At 45.2% G+C, this 16,074-nt stretch overlaps 2 protein-coding genes across 2 annotated transcripts; both read left to right on the forward strand.

The window, feature by feature from the left end:
* The first annotated feature begins 2,351 nt into the window (after positions 1-2,351).
* On the forward strand, positions 2,352-8,699 carry LOC137788597 (sodium/hydrogen exchanger 2-like). The gene is made up of 13 exons (XM_068581497.1): positions 2,352-2,577; positions 2,700-2,922; positions 3,749-3,989; positions 4,078-4,328; positions 5,123-5,340; positions 5,437-5,633; positions 5,742-5,831; positions 6,411-6,481; positions 6,721-6,855; positions 7,135-7,231; positions 7,336-7,467; positions 8,295-8,349; positions 8,515-8,699. Exons 1-13 carry the CDS (start codon positions 2,352-2,354, stop codon positions 8,697-8,699), a joined length of 2,121 nt encoding a protein of 706 aa, XP_068437598.1.
* Positions 8,700-9,254: 555 nt separating this feature from the next.
* LOC137795475 (transmembrane protein 182-like) lies at positions 9,255-13,943 on the forward strand. Its single transcript, XM_068592979.1, has 5 exons — positions 9,255-9,550; positions 11,051-11,177; positions 11,456-11,554; positions 13,077-13,214; positions 13,664-13,943. The coding sequence occupies exons 1-5, from the start codon at positions 9,383-9,385 to the stop codon at positions 13,882-13,884; spliced, it is 753 nt and encodes a 250-aa protein (XP_068449080.1). The 5' UTR covers positions 9,255-9,382; the 3' UTR covers positions 13,885-13,943.
* Positions 13,944-16,074: the final 2,131 nt, after the last annotated feature.

Consider the following 16,074-nt stretch of genomic DNA (forward strand, 5'->3'; position numbering starts at 1 on the left):
GTTACAGATAATACTGACGATGACTCTTGCTTTGTTGGGGTTAATCATACAGCCTTGGTCCTCATGTTGGCCGCCATATTGGTTCAAGCTCCTCACCATGTGTGAATCAAGGCTGTAAATTAGCTTCTTAGTATATTTTTGAATTTTTTAAGGCATTTCAGACAATACTAGATCGATGACACCCGGCTCAATCTTTGCTACGGTGCTGGAAGAAATCTAAAAGTCCATATTTATGGTTTAAACTAAAAGATATCCGTACAATTATGATAATCACTGTGTACAGATATCTCTTTTTTCAGCTCTTACTGCATTGTGGAATGTTGTACAGGATATAATTTGCAAAATATAACTTAATTATTTAAAAAAAAGACAATTAATCACTAACACCTACACCCTGAAATGTTATTTATTCCAGTTTCAACCTTTGTAACTTTATTTTTTTATAAATAGATAGATGTTGTATACATTATGTTAATAATTTTTTTGCTTTTCTCACAATCTTTGGGCAAAAACATGACGTAGAGAAACTGCTGCGTGGCAATATGCTTGATTGCAAATAGCAGACATACGCTCGTCAATTTCTATTTAATCTGATTCATCAGATCAGAAACAAACTGAATCGTCCGGCACACATTTTCCATGAATCCGACGGTAATTTTCCCACGCGCACATTATCTACTTGTTTATTTACTTATTTTGCGAGCAGAGTACGAAACATTTCCAATCACATGAGGCTCGATGAATGCAGAACAAAGGACCGATCTCACGGAGGGGAACAAAAAGCTCTCAGTGTTGAGAAAACACTTCGATGGACAGAGACGAGAAAGTAGAGAGCATTTGTTCTTGTTGAAGACGTCAAACACGAGCTCAGACTCAGACGAGTCAGAGTCAACTGCTGAGAAAGGAGAAGAAGAAAGTGATGGAATAACACAAGCGACATTCATGAAGGACACCCTGAGTTTATTTATAGCTCTGTACTTCCAATTAATAATAATAATACAATAATAAAACAATAAATAACTTCATTTAGAAATAGAATATCAGTTATGATTGTATTCATTTGGTATTCAGTCGTCGTATAACGGGACTTCTTGCTGCTTTTGTCTTCTATGTAGGAAGTCAATCCAGGAGATTCTTCCACACGGGTCCATCTTTGTCCTTCGATAACCAGAAGGTTCAGAGGCCGAGACCAGAGGTCTCCTCAAAAGTAGGAAGTCTTTTTCCTTCCACTGCTGTAAACCATGAAGCTGTGACGCTGCTCTGCGGCACACACACTCCCTCTCTACTGTTATGTGGTCCAACTCTTCTCCTCGGGTCTGTTCTTCATGGGGAAAAGCTTCCTACATGGCTTGAGCAACATGACTGGCCTTCTCACTAGAGCAGCCCATGAGGAAGAGGAGGATGATGAGGAAGAAGAAGCTTTCTCAGGTGAGTCTCAGTCAGTCAGCTTGATATGAGTGTGCATCGCCTTTCAGGGGATTTAAATGTGTTAAACTACACAACTGCTGAACGTCAGCATGTTAACATTCAGACATATGGAACTGAGGATCATTCTCAGGATTTTAAGAATCCACATTTGATCCAGAAAAAAATAAAACTACGCTCTCTCGACAGCGTCATCAAACACCACACCTCTCTCATCGTCGCCGATGTGGAATTTGCGAGTCCTCCCCCTCGGTGCCGGCGTGGGCTTCCTCTGGGATTTGCGCCTACTTCCTCCCAGAGTTCAAACGCATGCACAATATTTGCCTGTCTGTACCCGACTCCTTTTTTTTATGTCTTCACGTCTGTCCGCCCTGGAAGAGAGATCCCGCAGGGACTCCGCCTGAGCTTTCTCTGCTCTTTTTTTTTTCTTCTTTGTGGAGTTTTTTTTGTTTTTTTTTACATATCAAATCCAGGGCCTACAGGGAGAGGAAGTTGTTTGAAATCCGTTGCTGAAACGCTGTCGGTTTCATTCATGGAGATTTAGAAGTGTGTGTGTGTGTGTGTGTTAGTGGAGTGTAAAAAATAAGCAAACACTATGCAGTGTGACATTGTCACCCTTCATGCTGGAAGCCTTAAATGAACAGAAATTGTAGTGATTACAACTAGGAGTGTCATTTGTAATGTGATGATGGTACGCGCGTGTGTGTGTGTGTGTGTGTGTGTGTGTGTGTGTGTGTGGCTGGCTGGATGGATACCATTGCTAGCTCAGGGATTCCTGTGCACATTAGCGGCTGCGTGAGTTTTTGTTTTGTGTGTGTGTACATGTGTGTACATGTGTGCGTCCTCTCTCTATCTCCATAACCCCCTGTCCCATTCTCCACCCGCGTCCCTCTCCCGCTCTCCTTTTGTCCCAGCATGGCTGTAGGATGGCTGCCCTGTGGACTCCGTCTCTGCCGCTCTCCGCCTGCCTGCTTTGGCCCGCGTGTTCGGCCCTGACCACGAGCCCGTCCTCGCCGGGCTTCAACGGCAGCGATGGCGGCCCGTCCGGGGACGCGCCCGTGGCCCTCGGGGTCTTCAGCGTGGACTATCACCACGTGCAGGCTCCCTTTGAGATTGTGCTGTGGATCATGCTGGCCTCACTGGCCAAGCTGGGTGAGCGTCCGTCGCTCCAGTGCTCCTGCACCATGAGATAGGACGCTGCGGGAGGAGGTCAGATGTTGCGAGGAAAGAAGTAGCGCGACGCCTTTTTCATCTTCTCTGTCTCTAACGTGCAGGTTTCCACTGGTCCGGTCGAGTCCCGGCGGTGGTGCCGGAGAGCTGCCTCCTCATCATGGTGGGCCTCCTGGTCGGAGGGGTGATCTACGGCGTTCGCCACTCGGCTCCCCCGACTCTCAGCGCCGATGCCTTCTTCCTCTTCCTGCTGCCGCCCATCGTCTTGGACGCGGGATACTTCCTGCCGGGGAGGCTGTTCTTCGAGAACCTCGGCACCATCCTCTGGTCGGTACACTCGTAATGTTGGACGGTCTGTATCCAAAATTAGTTTTTTTTTTCCCCCAAACACGCCAAAATGGCTGACATACAGGGAAAACAAATTCCATATGTATAGGATGTGCAACTAAAGCGTCAATGAAGACGCAAACTCCTCTACAAGCGCCTCACACGCATGTTTTGAAGCACACGCCTGTGGTTTAAAATGGCCAAGTACCAAAAGTGTTACGGTGTGTTTCAAACTACTTCGACGCCTCTACTTGGACCTGGTTTTGGATTTGCAGCGTCAAATGAGCAGAGCCTAAAGCGAGAGAGCTTAAGGGAATAAAAAGCAAAGGTCCCCCTTTTTTAAAAGATTTAAAATCTCAATGGGATTATCCAGGATCAATACAGATTAAACACCCCCCACCCTCTTCCTGCAGATGACAGTATCTTATAATAGAAATTAATTAATAATTGTGCATTCATCGGGTAAAATGATAAGCAACACTGGCGGCAGGTCACATCAGCTGTCTCTACTTTGTAAATTACTTTTACAAAGAAAAACTATAGTGGCACTCACAGCCTTAGCTGTACTGTCTTTGCACTAATTAACACACTAAACTACTAACATTGTCATAGTAAGTGTGTTAGCGTGGTGCCAGAGCATGCTCACACTATTCAGACGTTCCTCTGAGCTCAGGAGTGTTTTTAGCACCTCTCATGTGATTGCTTTGGTTTTCACAGCCCTCAGCTTCAGTGTGTTTCGGGCTCAGTCTTCACCACTCTCGTCGCCGCCGCTTTGCTTCTTTGCGTGCCCGTCGCTGCTCTGATTGTGCGCACGACACCTCCTCAGGTATGCGGTGCTGGGAACCCTGTGGAACGTGTTGGGCATCGGCCTGTCTCTGCACGCCGTGTGCCTGCTGGCCCCGGGCTCCCTGGGAGACGTCTCCCTGCTCCACTGCCTGCTGTTCGGCTCGCTGATCGCCGCCGTCGACCCCGTGGCCGTGCTCTCCGTCTTCCAGGAGATGCACGTGAACGACCAGCTTCACATCCTGGTGTTCGGGGAGTCGCTGCTCAACGACGCCGTCACTGTGGTGAGGGCAGGGGCCGGGCGGTCACCGGGGTCGGCCTTTACATACATGTTTGTTTCAGTGCACGACGACACGTCTCTCGTCCTTCCAGGTGCTCTACCGGCTGTTCGAGTCCTTCCTCCGCCTGCCTGCGGTGTCGGGGCTGGACGTGCTGCTGGGAGGCTGCAGGGTTTTGCTGGTGGGCCTCGGGGGCCTGTTCGTAGGCCTCTTCTTCGGCCTGCTGGCGGCCCTCACCTCGCGCTTCACCTCCAGAGCCCAGGTCATCGCCCCGCTCTTTGTCTTCCTCTACTCCTACCTGTCCTACCTGACCTCCGAGATGCTTCACCTCTCCGGCATCATGGCGTGAGTGCTGCCGAGGATCAACGCAGAAACGTTTAAGCTTGGCGGAAGCTTAATTACACTGTAAAAAAAACGCCTGTGAAATTTACTATGTTTGTGAGCAGTAACCTACTGCAAACTATTTCCCAGTAAAATACTGTGTATTCATTTAAATATTACAGTAGTCAAAGCTTTACTGTATTTTTTTATTTTTATAAAACACAGTAGTAATGTGGGAAAATCACAGTAACCAAAAATCTACTGTAAAAATCATTGCACTCAAAAAGTACTGTAGAAAATGACAGTAACTAATAATCTACTGTAGTTGTATACTACTATATGCTGGAATGGTAAAGAAGATAAGATAGATAATTATTTGTTAGTCCCTCAGTGGGGAAATTACAGGATTACAGCAGCATTGCTCACAAGTAAATAAGATAAACACATAATATAATAATAGTATAAATAAACAGTAGAACGGTAATAATCATAAAAACACAGTAGTGCTGTGGGAAAATCACAGTAACCAAGAATCTACTGTAAAAAATCATTGCACCCAAAAGTACTGTAGAAAATGACAGTAAATAATAATCTACTGTATCCACTGTATCTACTGTATATACATAAATATATATATATATATATATATATATATATATATATATATATATATATATATATATATATATATATTTATATATATATATACTGTGTTTTTTTTTACAGTAAGTTACTTGTCAATGGCTGCCAGTTAATAACTGTTGATTTCACAGTTTTTTTACAGTGTATATCTCATATCTTTACCTCTTTCCCTGCAGCATTGTGACCTGCGCTGTGACCATGAAGCAGTACGTGGAGGCCAACGTGTCCGAGCGCAGCAACACCAGCATCCAGTACTTCCTGAAGATGTGGAGCAGCGTGAGTGAAACCCTCATCTTCATCTTCCTGGGCGTGTCCACCATACAGGACGTCCACATGTGGAGCTGGCCCTTCGTCTGCTCCACGCTGCTGCTCTGCCTCGTCTGGAGGGCCACGGGTATGCAGTGCATAAAAAAAAACACATCTTTCTTAGCCAGATGCTTGAATATGGGTTTAAAAGGAGAGGATTCAACCGGCCGTCCTCCCTGTGAAGGAGTCCTCCTGCTCACTGCTGCCGTGAACAAGCTGCGCAGGAACACCGTGACCTTTCGGGATCAGTTCATCATCGCCTACGGTGGCCTGCGAGGGGCCATCTGCTTCTCCCTCGTCTTCCTGATCGACGACTTCCCGAAGAAAAGACTCTTCATCACGACCACCATCGTGGTCATCCTCTTCACCGTCTTTGTACAGGTGGGAGAACAACGCCGCGTGGGAATTTTGGTGAAAGACAACAGTTCCTGTTGTTTCTTTTATTTGTTGTTTGAGTGTTTTTTTTTTGTGTGTGTGTCTGGTTTCCAGGGGATGACTATTAAGCCTCTTGTAGAGCTGCTGGATGTGAAGAGGAAGAAGAGGGCTTTGCCTTCGGTCAGCGAGGAGATCCACAGCAGGGTGAGAACGAGCCGCCGGTCCAGAGAGATGCTGAGTCAGCAGTCTTTAAGGACGACAGCATCTGCATTGTGTGTTGTCTTATAAAATAATCAATCAGACACATATTTACACATCAGCTGTTTGTATAGTCATAAAGAGGTAATGAACGGGTATATGACATAATTTCAGCATATTTAGTTAAAACATTTTAACAAACTAACCGATAAAAAAGTGCACTTTTCAGATTAATGATCTTGCTTTTATAATCATGTTATATACAATGTTTCAAAGTAAATATTTTACTAAAATAATAATTAAGTTAGTGTTAAGATAACTTGGCATGTTTTGTATTAAAATGTACCTTTTATAAATACTTAGATACTGTGAAAGTAATCAAAGTGAAGATATAAATCCATCTTGTAAGTAAAGTGACGAGCTTTAGCTGTGATTCAGTTTTTCTTCACGAAGAGAAATGAGTCTTTTAACGTTGCTTGTCTTTCATCTGTGGAAACGAAAATGACGGCTTGCACTTTCTTAACAGTAAAATATATGTAGAGGCAAAATAAACCTGAGTGATTCTCACGCTGCGTCTCCTCTCAGCTCATCGATCACCTGCTGGCAGGAATAGAGGACGTGGTCGGCTACTGGGGGCAGCACTACTGGAAGGACAAGTTAGTTCTTCTTAACACGTGTGTGTGTGTGTGTGTGTGTGTGTGTGTGTGTGTGTGTGTGTGTGTGTGTGTGTGTTTCTCCTCAAAGTATTTTTGCATGCCCATAAACTTAGGACCTAAAATGACCACTAGGTGGCAGCAAATACCACATGCAAAACTCCCATATCATTTCTCAGGGTCTCAGGACTCTGAGAAATAATAATAATGTTTGATATTTATTGTGTGTGTGTGTGTGTGAGGTTTGAGCAGTTCAACAGGAAGTACCTTCGGCGTTTCCTGATCAGTGAGGATCACCAGGCTCGCTCCAGCATCCTGAGAGTCTACCAGGAGCTGGAGAGGAGGGAGCAGAGAGGGGACGAGGAGGCGCCACCGCCGTGAGAACACACTTTCACTTTATCTCGCCGTCGTTTAGGGATTTTACGTTTAGGGATCACTAGGACCTGATTGAAGGAGGCCTAAAAAGGTCACGTTGACATCCTCAAAAACAAATCAAGTGACCAGTTTGTAAGTATCAAGTCAAAAGTTACAGGATATCTGCGTCCACCCCGTCGATTCCCAGGCATCTTCCTTCTTAAAACCCCCAAAATGGCTCTGAAAACTTGTCCGATCTCAGTTTTTACAACACAGTTTTTAGATAAACGTCTTGCTTTTAGGGCGGACCCTCGCTCCCACAGCCGCCCCCTCTCACCAGAGGAGATGGACAGCATCCGGCGTATTCTCTCCAGGAACCTGCAAAGCTTCAACAACAAGGTAACTTGCCCAGCGTTGGTTCATTTAGAATAAAAGGAATCAGCGATCGCGTGTGTGCTGCTCTTTGTCTGCTGTGTGGGTTCACGCGTGAGTTGTGACTCCAGCAGACACCGGCTTACAGCAGACACACTTTGCACCAGGACGCCGCCGCGGGCCGAACCAGGAGGCCTCTGCACCGGCACCAGAGTCTGGGAGAGAGACGCACAAACGACACACAGGTAACGCAATTCACTCAAGTCTCTTTTCAGAAGAAACAAGATGTGAAATCATTCTTTTAAAATGGTAGTAAATGAGTTTATACTTAAAAATGTCTCACACAAATATGTCATCATCATATTTGGATATAATTTTAATTGTAAAGCCATTAATTACATTATGCTCTGACTTCTCATGAAAGTACTTGAAGAGATTGTGACATTTTTATAAAATTGCTTTTAAGTGATGTTGTCCTATGTTTTTATTTTAATGTTTTTATTTTATATGTTTTTATATTTTTATGTTTTTATTTTATATGTTTTTATTTTAATGTTTTTATTTTATATGTTTTTATTTTTTATGTTTTTATTTTATATGTTTTTATTTTTTATGTTTATATTTTTTATGTTTTTATTTTTTATGTTAAATTTTTTATGTTGATATTTTTTATGTTTTTATTTTTTATGTTTATATTTTTTATGATCTATTGTGCAGTTCTTTTTGGCTATTTGTTTGTTTTGGTTGTTAAATGCTTTGGTAGGGTCTTTTATGTTTTTATCTGTTAAAGCACTTCGTAAACTATGTTTATTATTATTATTTATTTATGACAAAATGTGAAACAAGTGTCACCACTAAAAGAAAATGCTGAAATGGTAAAGAAGATAAAATAATTATTTATTAGTCCCTCAGTGGGGAAATTACAGGATTACAGCAGCACTGCTCACAAGTAATAAAAAAATATACAGATGGAATAAAACATGTGTATGAAAGTAGTGAGCTTTATTGACATGAATGTATTGACTAAACTAATTTACTTCAATGCGTTAAAAGCTTATATTAAGACTCACGATGTACTTCCATTGCACAGGAGGAGGATGGAGGCTCAGGCAGAGGGAGAGCAGGACTCAGCCGGTCTCACACAGGTACAGCGAGAGAAAATACACAAAAAGAAAACACATGTTACACATAATAATAACCGCTCAAGCTAAAAACTAAGAATAAAGTCACGCCATGAGATCGTCTCTGCTCTCTCCTCCCCTGACCTTTGACCCTGACCCTGCCGTGGCTATTCTTTGACCTCTTGGCAGTGAGCTACACGAGCCCGAGGCCGGTCCTCCCGGACCCATCGGCCCCGGCGGCGCCGTCGGATCCGACCTGGAGGAAGCCGGCGGATCCGCGACCTCCAGCTGCCGGAGAGGAGCGTCGGGCCCCCGCGGGCCGGACGCCAAAGAAGCAGCTCAGCTTTGTTCTGGAGAGCGAGAAGCGGCCGTGAAGAGCCGGAAAGGTCAGGCGGCGAGGAGGAAGAAAACGCCAAAAAACCTGTGAAGTCGCTCATTTTCAAAAGTGATAAGTAGCTCGTACTCATTTAACCACGGGAGTCGTTGGGTTTCCAGACTCGGGCTGTTAAACGGTTTCTGCAATTTCATGGATATCTTCCAATTAAAAAAATGTGTTTTAAAATGTATGAAATAATTCACCTCCTGGATTCATAATTTGAAGTGTTTTGCCGGCTCCGTGGTTCAACTCTCTGCCAGAGGGTCATTTGCATCTTCGGTCTAATTCATTTTCAAAGCGGCGCTCAAAGAGTGTAAAACACCTCAGAAAAAAACACCCCGCGGTCACACAGGCGGACGCTCGCCGTCCACATTACACACACACACACACACAAACCAATCCGGGCCTCACTTTTGCCTGCTTCAGTAACACACACACACACACACACGCACACACACACACGGTAATTTGACGAGGACAGGCTCACTGCTTCCTAAAATAACTCCTGACCCCCTCGGTTACTGGAGCTTCTTCCACTCCCAGCATGCCAGGGAGTGGCTGGGAGACCCCGACTGTTGTCTTTAGGTCTGGGGCCGGGCAGAGGGTGGCCGAGCCGAGGAGCGACTGACCCTGAAGCCGACGGAAACACAGCACAGTGAAGGCGGTTTCAGGGCCGGAGCTATGAGGGTGGGAGCCGCGACCTTGTCGGGGGGGATATTCGGGCTGGTGGGGACTCTGTGCTTCTTCGTCGCCTTCGGTACGGACTACTGGCTGGTGGCCAGTGACAACTGTGGACCGCACGCATGGCCGACACCAACAACGCCGGCGAAAGATGCCAACGGCACCGAGGTAGGACGGACGGACGCACGCGTGCACATGTTGTATGTATTCACGCACACAAACCAGCGCAGGGAACGCAACAACAAAACACCCGACGGCTGTCAGGATCGGTCGGTGACGTCCAGCTCAACAAACGCATATAATAATAGTCGCGACACCACATGTGAGAACCACAAAAAGACCGATGTGGAATCTGTTCAGACGCTTTGTGCACGCGCTGTCACTGTTGGATATTTAAAGAGGTACCAAAAATAATTTAAATAACAAGGTTGGACGACTTAAAGAGCAGCAGATTTATCAGAGAAAGGACCAAATCAAAGCAGCGGAGATCAAAGCTTCCTGCTGTAACTTTTAATATGAGTCCAGCTCCCAAAACACTGGATCCTACACTTCCCATAATGCATCCAACATGTCTGGGAAACACTGGATCAAGCTTCATTTTGTAACGCCGGCTTTTACAGATACATAATGCTTTCCTTGGACTCATCGGGGCTTTTTAGTGAAACGCTATATTCTGACATTCTCACAAGGAAAAGGAGGTTAAGAAGGTTTATATTCATTTAGCTTTAGTTTAGCGAATTAGCACAAAACACAAAGTTCAGCTGTTGGTAGTTTACACTTGATGAAGTTCTGTTAAACCATAATAATAAGTAGTATTAGAAGGCTGGGGACTTTTTATTGAACTCTTTCTCATGACAGTATCTACACAACTGTGTGTATTTCCAGATAAGTCATGAGACAGCAGCAATAATGTCTCTGTTGGACTCAACATATGAGCGCCTGATTGTCAGAAGACTGGGTAGAGCTCATGATACGACCATAAAGACGTCATGTGGGCCTCTGTGGATTGATAAACGTGTATTTAAGATGATAGCGTTGAGAGTCTGGGAGATGCACGTTGTGTTTCCTTCTTCGAAGAATAAATGTACTTGTTTTCATGATTGTACTCCGAGGTGTCGAGTGAATTGTTTCAACAACAGCTGAGGCTGATTGTCATTAGTTTGATGACCTCGTCCGAGTTATTCCCAGGCAGCAGCAGCAGTAGTTGTAGTAGTAGTAGTAGTCGTCGTAGTAGTAGTAGTAGTGAGGTCAGCGTTTTCTTGCAAAGTGAGTGTGTGTATTATTTACACAAGCAGACCCCCTCACGGTGAACTCCTCACCACAACAGCCTTTTATTTTCAATCGGAGAGGATGATTAAAATTGCCGATGTGTTATTCGGCGCCATCAATCATGTTTCTGACAAGCAAATGGAGAGCGTCGCTCATGCGTGTTTCATGAGTTTCCCCCTCCTCCCTCTCCTCCTCCTCCTCCTCCTCCACCTCCTCTTCTTCCTCCTCACGGCCGTAATCAGAACCACGTTTGAGGGCCGAGGCGCCGCTGACGCGGCGAGTCACTCGGAGCGGCGTCCACAAAGCTGACAGACGTTCAGGTTCATCCATCTTCAGACGACTGAGTGTCCGTCGCTCTCTGCTTGTGTGCCGATGTCTCTCTCTGTGTCTCTTTTACAGATCCAGCTCTGGGAGACGCTCACTGCTTCCCCTCCTGCGTCGCTCTCTCTGCTCCACGAGGGCTTCTTCTGGCGGTGCGGGTTTCAGGTGGAGCCCACAGCGCACGCGACGCTGGCCACGCTCTTCAGTACGTTCGGGCCCTGGTCTCAGGCGGCAGAAGGCTTCTGTTGGCGTTGGTCCAATTTGTCTCATACGTTAGCTTGGCATGCTAACAAGCGCAGGGAAGATAAACGTCTATAATTTGGATGTTTGACATCAAATATATCCAGGAGGAGAGCAATGAAGGCTGTGTCGCCGTTTAATTCAATTGACGGGGTGTTTTTGGGCTTCTGTCTAAATTTCTTTCTTTTTTTTCCAGACTTAAATGAATTTTCTTTTCTTCTCTTTTTTTTTTCTTCCGCGTAGCAAACCAGCCAGAATCCAAGGTGTGCGTCCACGGTTACCTCTTCCCTCTGCCCGTGGCTCTTGGACCGGTGCCTCATCCGAGTTATGACGCCACAGCAGGTACGGCGCCCTCTCTCACGCCTTCACAAAGTCACCAACCACAGCAGTGGTTCTCAGACTGTGGGGCGCGACCCTCTAGTGGGGCGCGGAGGTATTACAGGTGGGGCGCAGGGGGAGATGCAGATTCTTTAAATAAAAATCCTTTATTAATCCCACAGTGGGTGATTTGTTCTCTGCATTTTACCCATCATCCTTAGTAATGAAGGAGCTTTGTGCTGCTGTGAAGCTGTGGGGCTTCAGTGTCTTGCTCAAGGACACTTCAACTTTTTTTTTTTTTTTGAGAGCAATTTCTTTTGAGAGAAAACAGTTAATTTTTTGAAAGCGCAGTTATTTTGGGAACTTTTTTTTTTGAGAGAACTTTTTTCTCGATTTTTTTTTTTTTTTAGAGCAATTTTTTTTTCGAGATACATTTTTTTGAGAGAGAAAATTGTTTTTTGAGAGCATTTTTTTTAGAGCTTCTTTTAGACCATTTTTTATTATTTTTTTTTAATGAGGGCAAAGATTTGGAGATAATTTACTTACAGACAAGAAATTTGCTCGGGTAAAAAAGACACAAACCTACCTTCATAGTTCGACAGCACCACTGTCATAAAGCACCAATCATATCCAATATGTCATGTCTTTTAGCTTCTCAGGTGTTGGCTTACCTCCACATGTTTATTTACACACATGCGTTTCATTTACAGTCACTTCGTCACACACAAACACAATTTTACAGTTTGCATTTGTCTGTTTAAAGTGAGAATAATAAGAAAGTAAAAGTTTAAAATCACAGTAACAGAGAGAAGTCGAGGCTTCAAAGAGCGACTGGGGAATAAGATGGTGTTCATATTTCTTATTTCTTAACCATACAAATCAAAGCCTTGGAGTTTTAGTAATATTAAGGTCATGGGGGTCAAAGTCTCCCAATGATATCCCCCCCAAACACACACACACACACACATACTGACACACATGCTCGCACATTCCCAAATCAAAGTCTCCACGCTGCCAAAAATAAGAATCTGGTGGAGAATTAATTAAAAATGTATTCATGTATTGGCCTAAAAGTATTCATTAATTATTCAGAGGAAACACTGCGTGTGTTTTTGAAGGAATAGTTTGAGATCTCGGGGAGTACACTCACAGTCTTCACTTTCTTTTCAAGAGTTATAATATAATATCACAAGACTGACACAACTCTCATGTTTAAATATGAAGCTACAACCTTCGCGAGCACAGAGGCCTCCCGGCGTCTCCGAATCTCACTAATTAACACGTTACGTCACGTTTGTTTGATTGGAAAGAAGTCGCCGCTCCCAGCCGAGAGAAGAAGTTTCTCTCTCAGGGAAACCACAAAGTGTTGCTTTTTACATATCTGCACTCAACAAATCACACATAATGTGTTACTTACTGAGCTTCAGAGGGCCTGACTCTCTTTACCTTCAGAGCCAGGCCCGATGCAGGAGTTTTACTGGACACAAACTCTTAAAGGCTGTCGAACAACACGCTACAGAAGTGTCACTGTGTCTTTGGCCTGCAGTGTTTCGGGGTTTCTGGACCGTGCTGATCGTCCTCGGCCTGGTCGGCGCTCTGACGGGCGGCTTCCTGCTGGTCTGCGGCGTTCCCTTCGTCAGCCACAAGCTGCACACGCTGGCCGGCGCTTTCCTCATCGCCGCTGGTAAAATATACCGTGTGTGTGTGTGTTTTACATGTGTGTGTGTGACATTTTATAACCGTGGTATTCATCTGCAGGGAGGTGGGGGCGGGGGGGGAGGAAATAGGCTCTCTCTCTCTCTGGAGGGAGGAGCTGAACGCAGGGACGCAAACACATGATGGTGTCAGCCGTCCGCTGCTGTCAGCTGTCCAAAACTGTCACATGACGGGCCTGACACACACAAACACACACACACACCCACTGGGCAGCAGATGTCACTCCGCGGTGGTGTCGCTCTCACAACAGCAGCTTTAAACACTGCAGGAGGAGATGAGTCTGCGTTCCTCTGGTGTTACTCAGCGGCAGTGATAGCCTCTATCTGTGTCTCCCTGTCACTCCTCATATCAACCTCCCCTCCCTCTCTCCCTCCCTCCGTCTCTCCCTCCCTCTCTCCTCCCTCCCTCCTCTCCCAGCCTGCCTGTTCCTCTTCACGCTGCTGCTCTTCGTGCTGTGGATGGAGGCCATGGACGTGGAGCGCTACGTCCTGCAGGAGCGAGGGGAGGCCTGTCCGGGCGCGCGGGTGTCGGTGCTCTACGGCCTGTCCTTCATGGCGGCGGCCGCCGGCGTGCCGCTGGAGCTCGTCTCCGGCATGGTCTTCATGCTGGTGGGCCGCGCGCTGCGTGCCAGAAAGTGAGCTTTCCATCTGTGGCCTGTCGGGGAAGAGAGAGGACTGACCTTTTTTTGTGTGTGTGTGTGTGTGTGTGTGTTTTTTATAAATGTCCCGCACTGGGATTGCAGCAACACACTTGTGGCATGTAAATACTGGCTGGAACGACACAATCAATATTAAAAGCACCGCCTTTTGGATGTGGAGGACCACGCCGTTTTCTTGCTTTGCTTCATTTCCATAAAAAAAAATCAAATTGCTATCGAGTTATAGTATCACAATACGTTTGTGCGATACTGGCATTAAAGAGCAATTTGGGATGTATTTGTATCTAAACAATATGGAATATCGTCCAACCGTCATTCAAGAGATTTATGTGTGTTTTTGTTTGTTTGTTTGTCAACGCAATAAACTGAGCGCGAGGTGAGAGCTGTGAGAGTGAACCAGCTGTGTCCCCTGTCCTGATTTTTGGCACCTGATCAAAGTAGGCGAGCTGGAGCGAGAGTGAGGTGGAGGGGGGAGGGCGGAGTGTGTGTGTGTGTAGGGGGGTGGGGGGGTGGATGGAGACAGAAACGGTGGCTTTGGGTGGAGGGGGGTGGAGAGGGATGGGGACAGGGTGGAGGGGGAGGCAGAAGAGAGAGAATTGGTGCTTGTCGGGAGGCAACAAGGGGGCTTTGAGAAATGAACAGCTGTTTGTGGGTTTTGGTCGCCGTACAGCAGGCCGGCCACCTGCCTCCTTCACCCCAATCACATTTCAGTGCCTCATTGAAATCCTGACGCTCGCTCTGTTCCTCGGTCCCACCCGACTTCATGATATCGGTGCGATCGTCCATCGACAAAATGACCCACACGTCCTCGAATTGGGAAGTCGTGACTGACTTGTCATTGTATCGGGGGCTTCAGAGGCCTCGCTGATTAAACATAGCCGTGTGAGTTATTGAAATAGATCTAATCTATGTTGAGGCAGCGCACTTCAGAGCGTGATGCTGTAATGAAGCGCCATATAGCCACCAGATGCTAAAGGTCAGCCGAGTCTACTTGTGATGTCAGAGGATAAGGAGACCCTCTGGTTTTGGTCTTTTGCATGATTGTTTATTGGTAAGTTAATGTATTTTTCTTACGTCTGCAATGATAGTTCATGCTAAACATGACAGATGTAGGATATATAGAATATTTTGTGTCATTTGTCTGCAAACAGCTTGATGTACTTTTGAATTTTAATAACATCTCAGCTCATCTTTTAAGGTGGGAATTGTAGTACTTGAGTTCATTTGTAACCGAATAGCATTTCAACCACAAGAAAACACTCCTCTTGTTCTAAAGAAGACACACAAAAAAACTGAAAACAGTTGCCAAGTAGATAAAATAAAGACATGTAACTCAATCTGAAACATTTGAGAGTAATCTGTCTACATTTATAGATACCCAGGGGAAAAACAGCGAGGAGAGGGATCATTTTCTCTCTATCAGTCTCTGAGATCTCTGCCGCCATCACAGAACAATGGAGGGAAATGAAAAGTGGTTTGTGGTTCATTTAAATGACGTTTAAAATCTCAACAGCAACATGTCCTCTGATGCCTCACTCACTTATCCACAGACCTCGCCGCAAACCATTTTCATTGGAAGTATTAAAAGTATAAAACATTTAGAAGTGTCCCTATCTGTTGACAGCGAGATCTGGATCACTCGAACCAGAACATTGTTTCTGGACGGATCACATCCCTGCTTTTCATATTGCTCAACACTTTGAAAACGTCCCTCTGAGCTCTTTTGTTTTGAGGTGCTAGTAACGGTTAGATAATGCTAAAAGAGAAAAACAAGTTTTTGTGATTTTTATTTTTTGTTATCAGCATTTTCTGGCTGAACATTGAGAAAGATTAAGATCGTATTTTTCAGCCACAAAAAAAAAAAGAAGCAAGAGACGGAACAAAAGCAATCGGAAAAAGGTTTTGTCTTCTGATTGAAGTATAAATGAGCTCACTTCAGTTGAGCAATTGCATTTTTTAAAGTGACTGAACCCTTAAAAGATGTAAAAGTGTCCTCTGGAGTTTAAGCAGTGGAAAGGAGCTGCAGTGTCGGTCGAATTGTCAACACTGAAAGGAGTTGAGGTGTCGGTTGCTGCTGAAACGCTGTGAGTTGGGATGTAAGCACTGAAAGCACTTGGTGCGGCAGTGGAAGTGGTGACAAAAAGGGTAAAATAGGTGAGTAATGAACTGC

Source organism: Clinocottus analis, unplaced genomic scaffold (genome assembly GCF_023055335.1).
Source record: "Clinocottus analis isolate CAN_PGR_092001 unplaced genomic scaffold, fCliAna1.0.p SCAF_10, whole genome shotgun sequence".
Taxonomy (NCBI): domain Eukaryota; kingdom Metazoa; phylum Chordata; class Actinopteri; order Perciformes; family Cottidae; genus Clinocottus; species Clinocottus analis.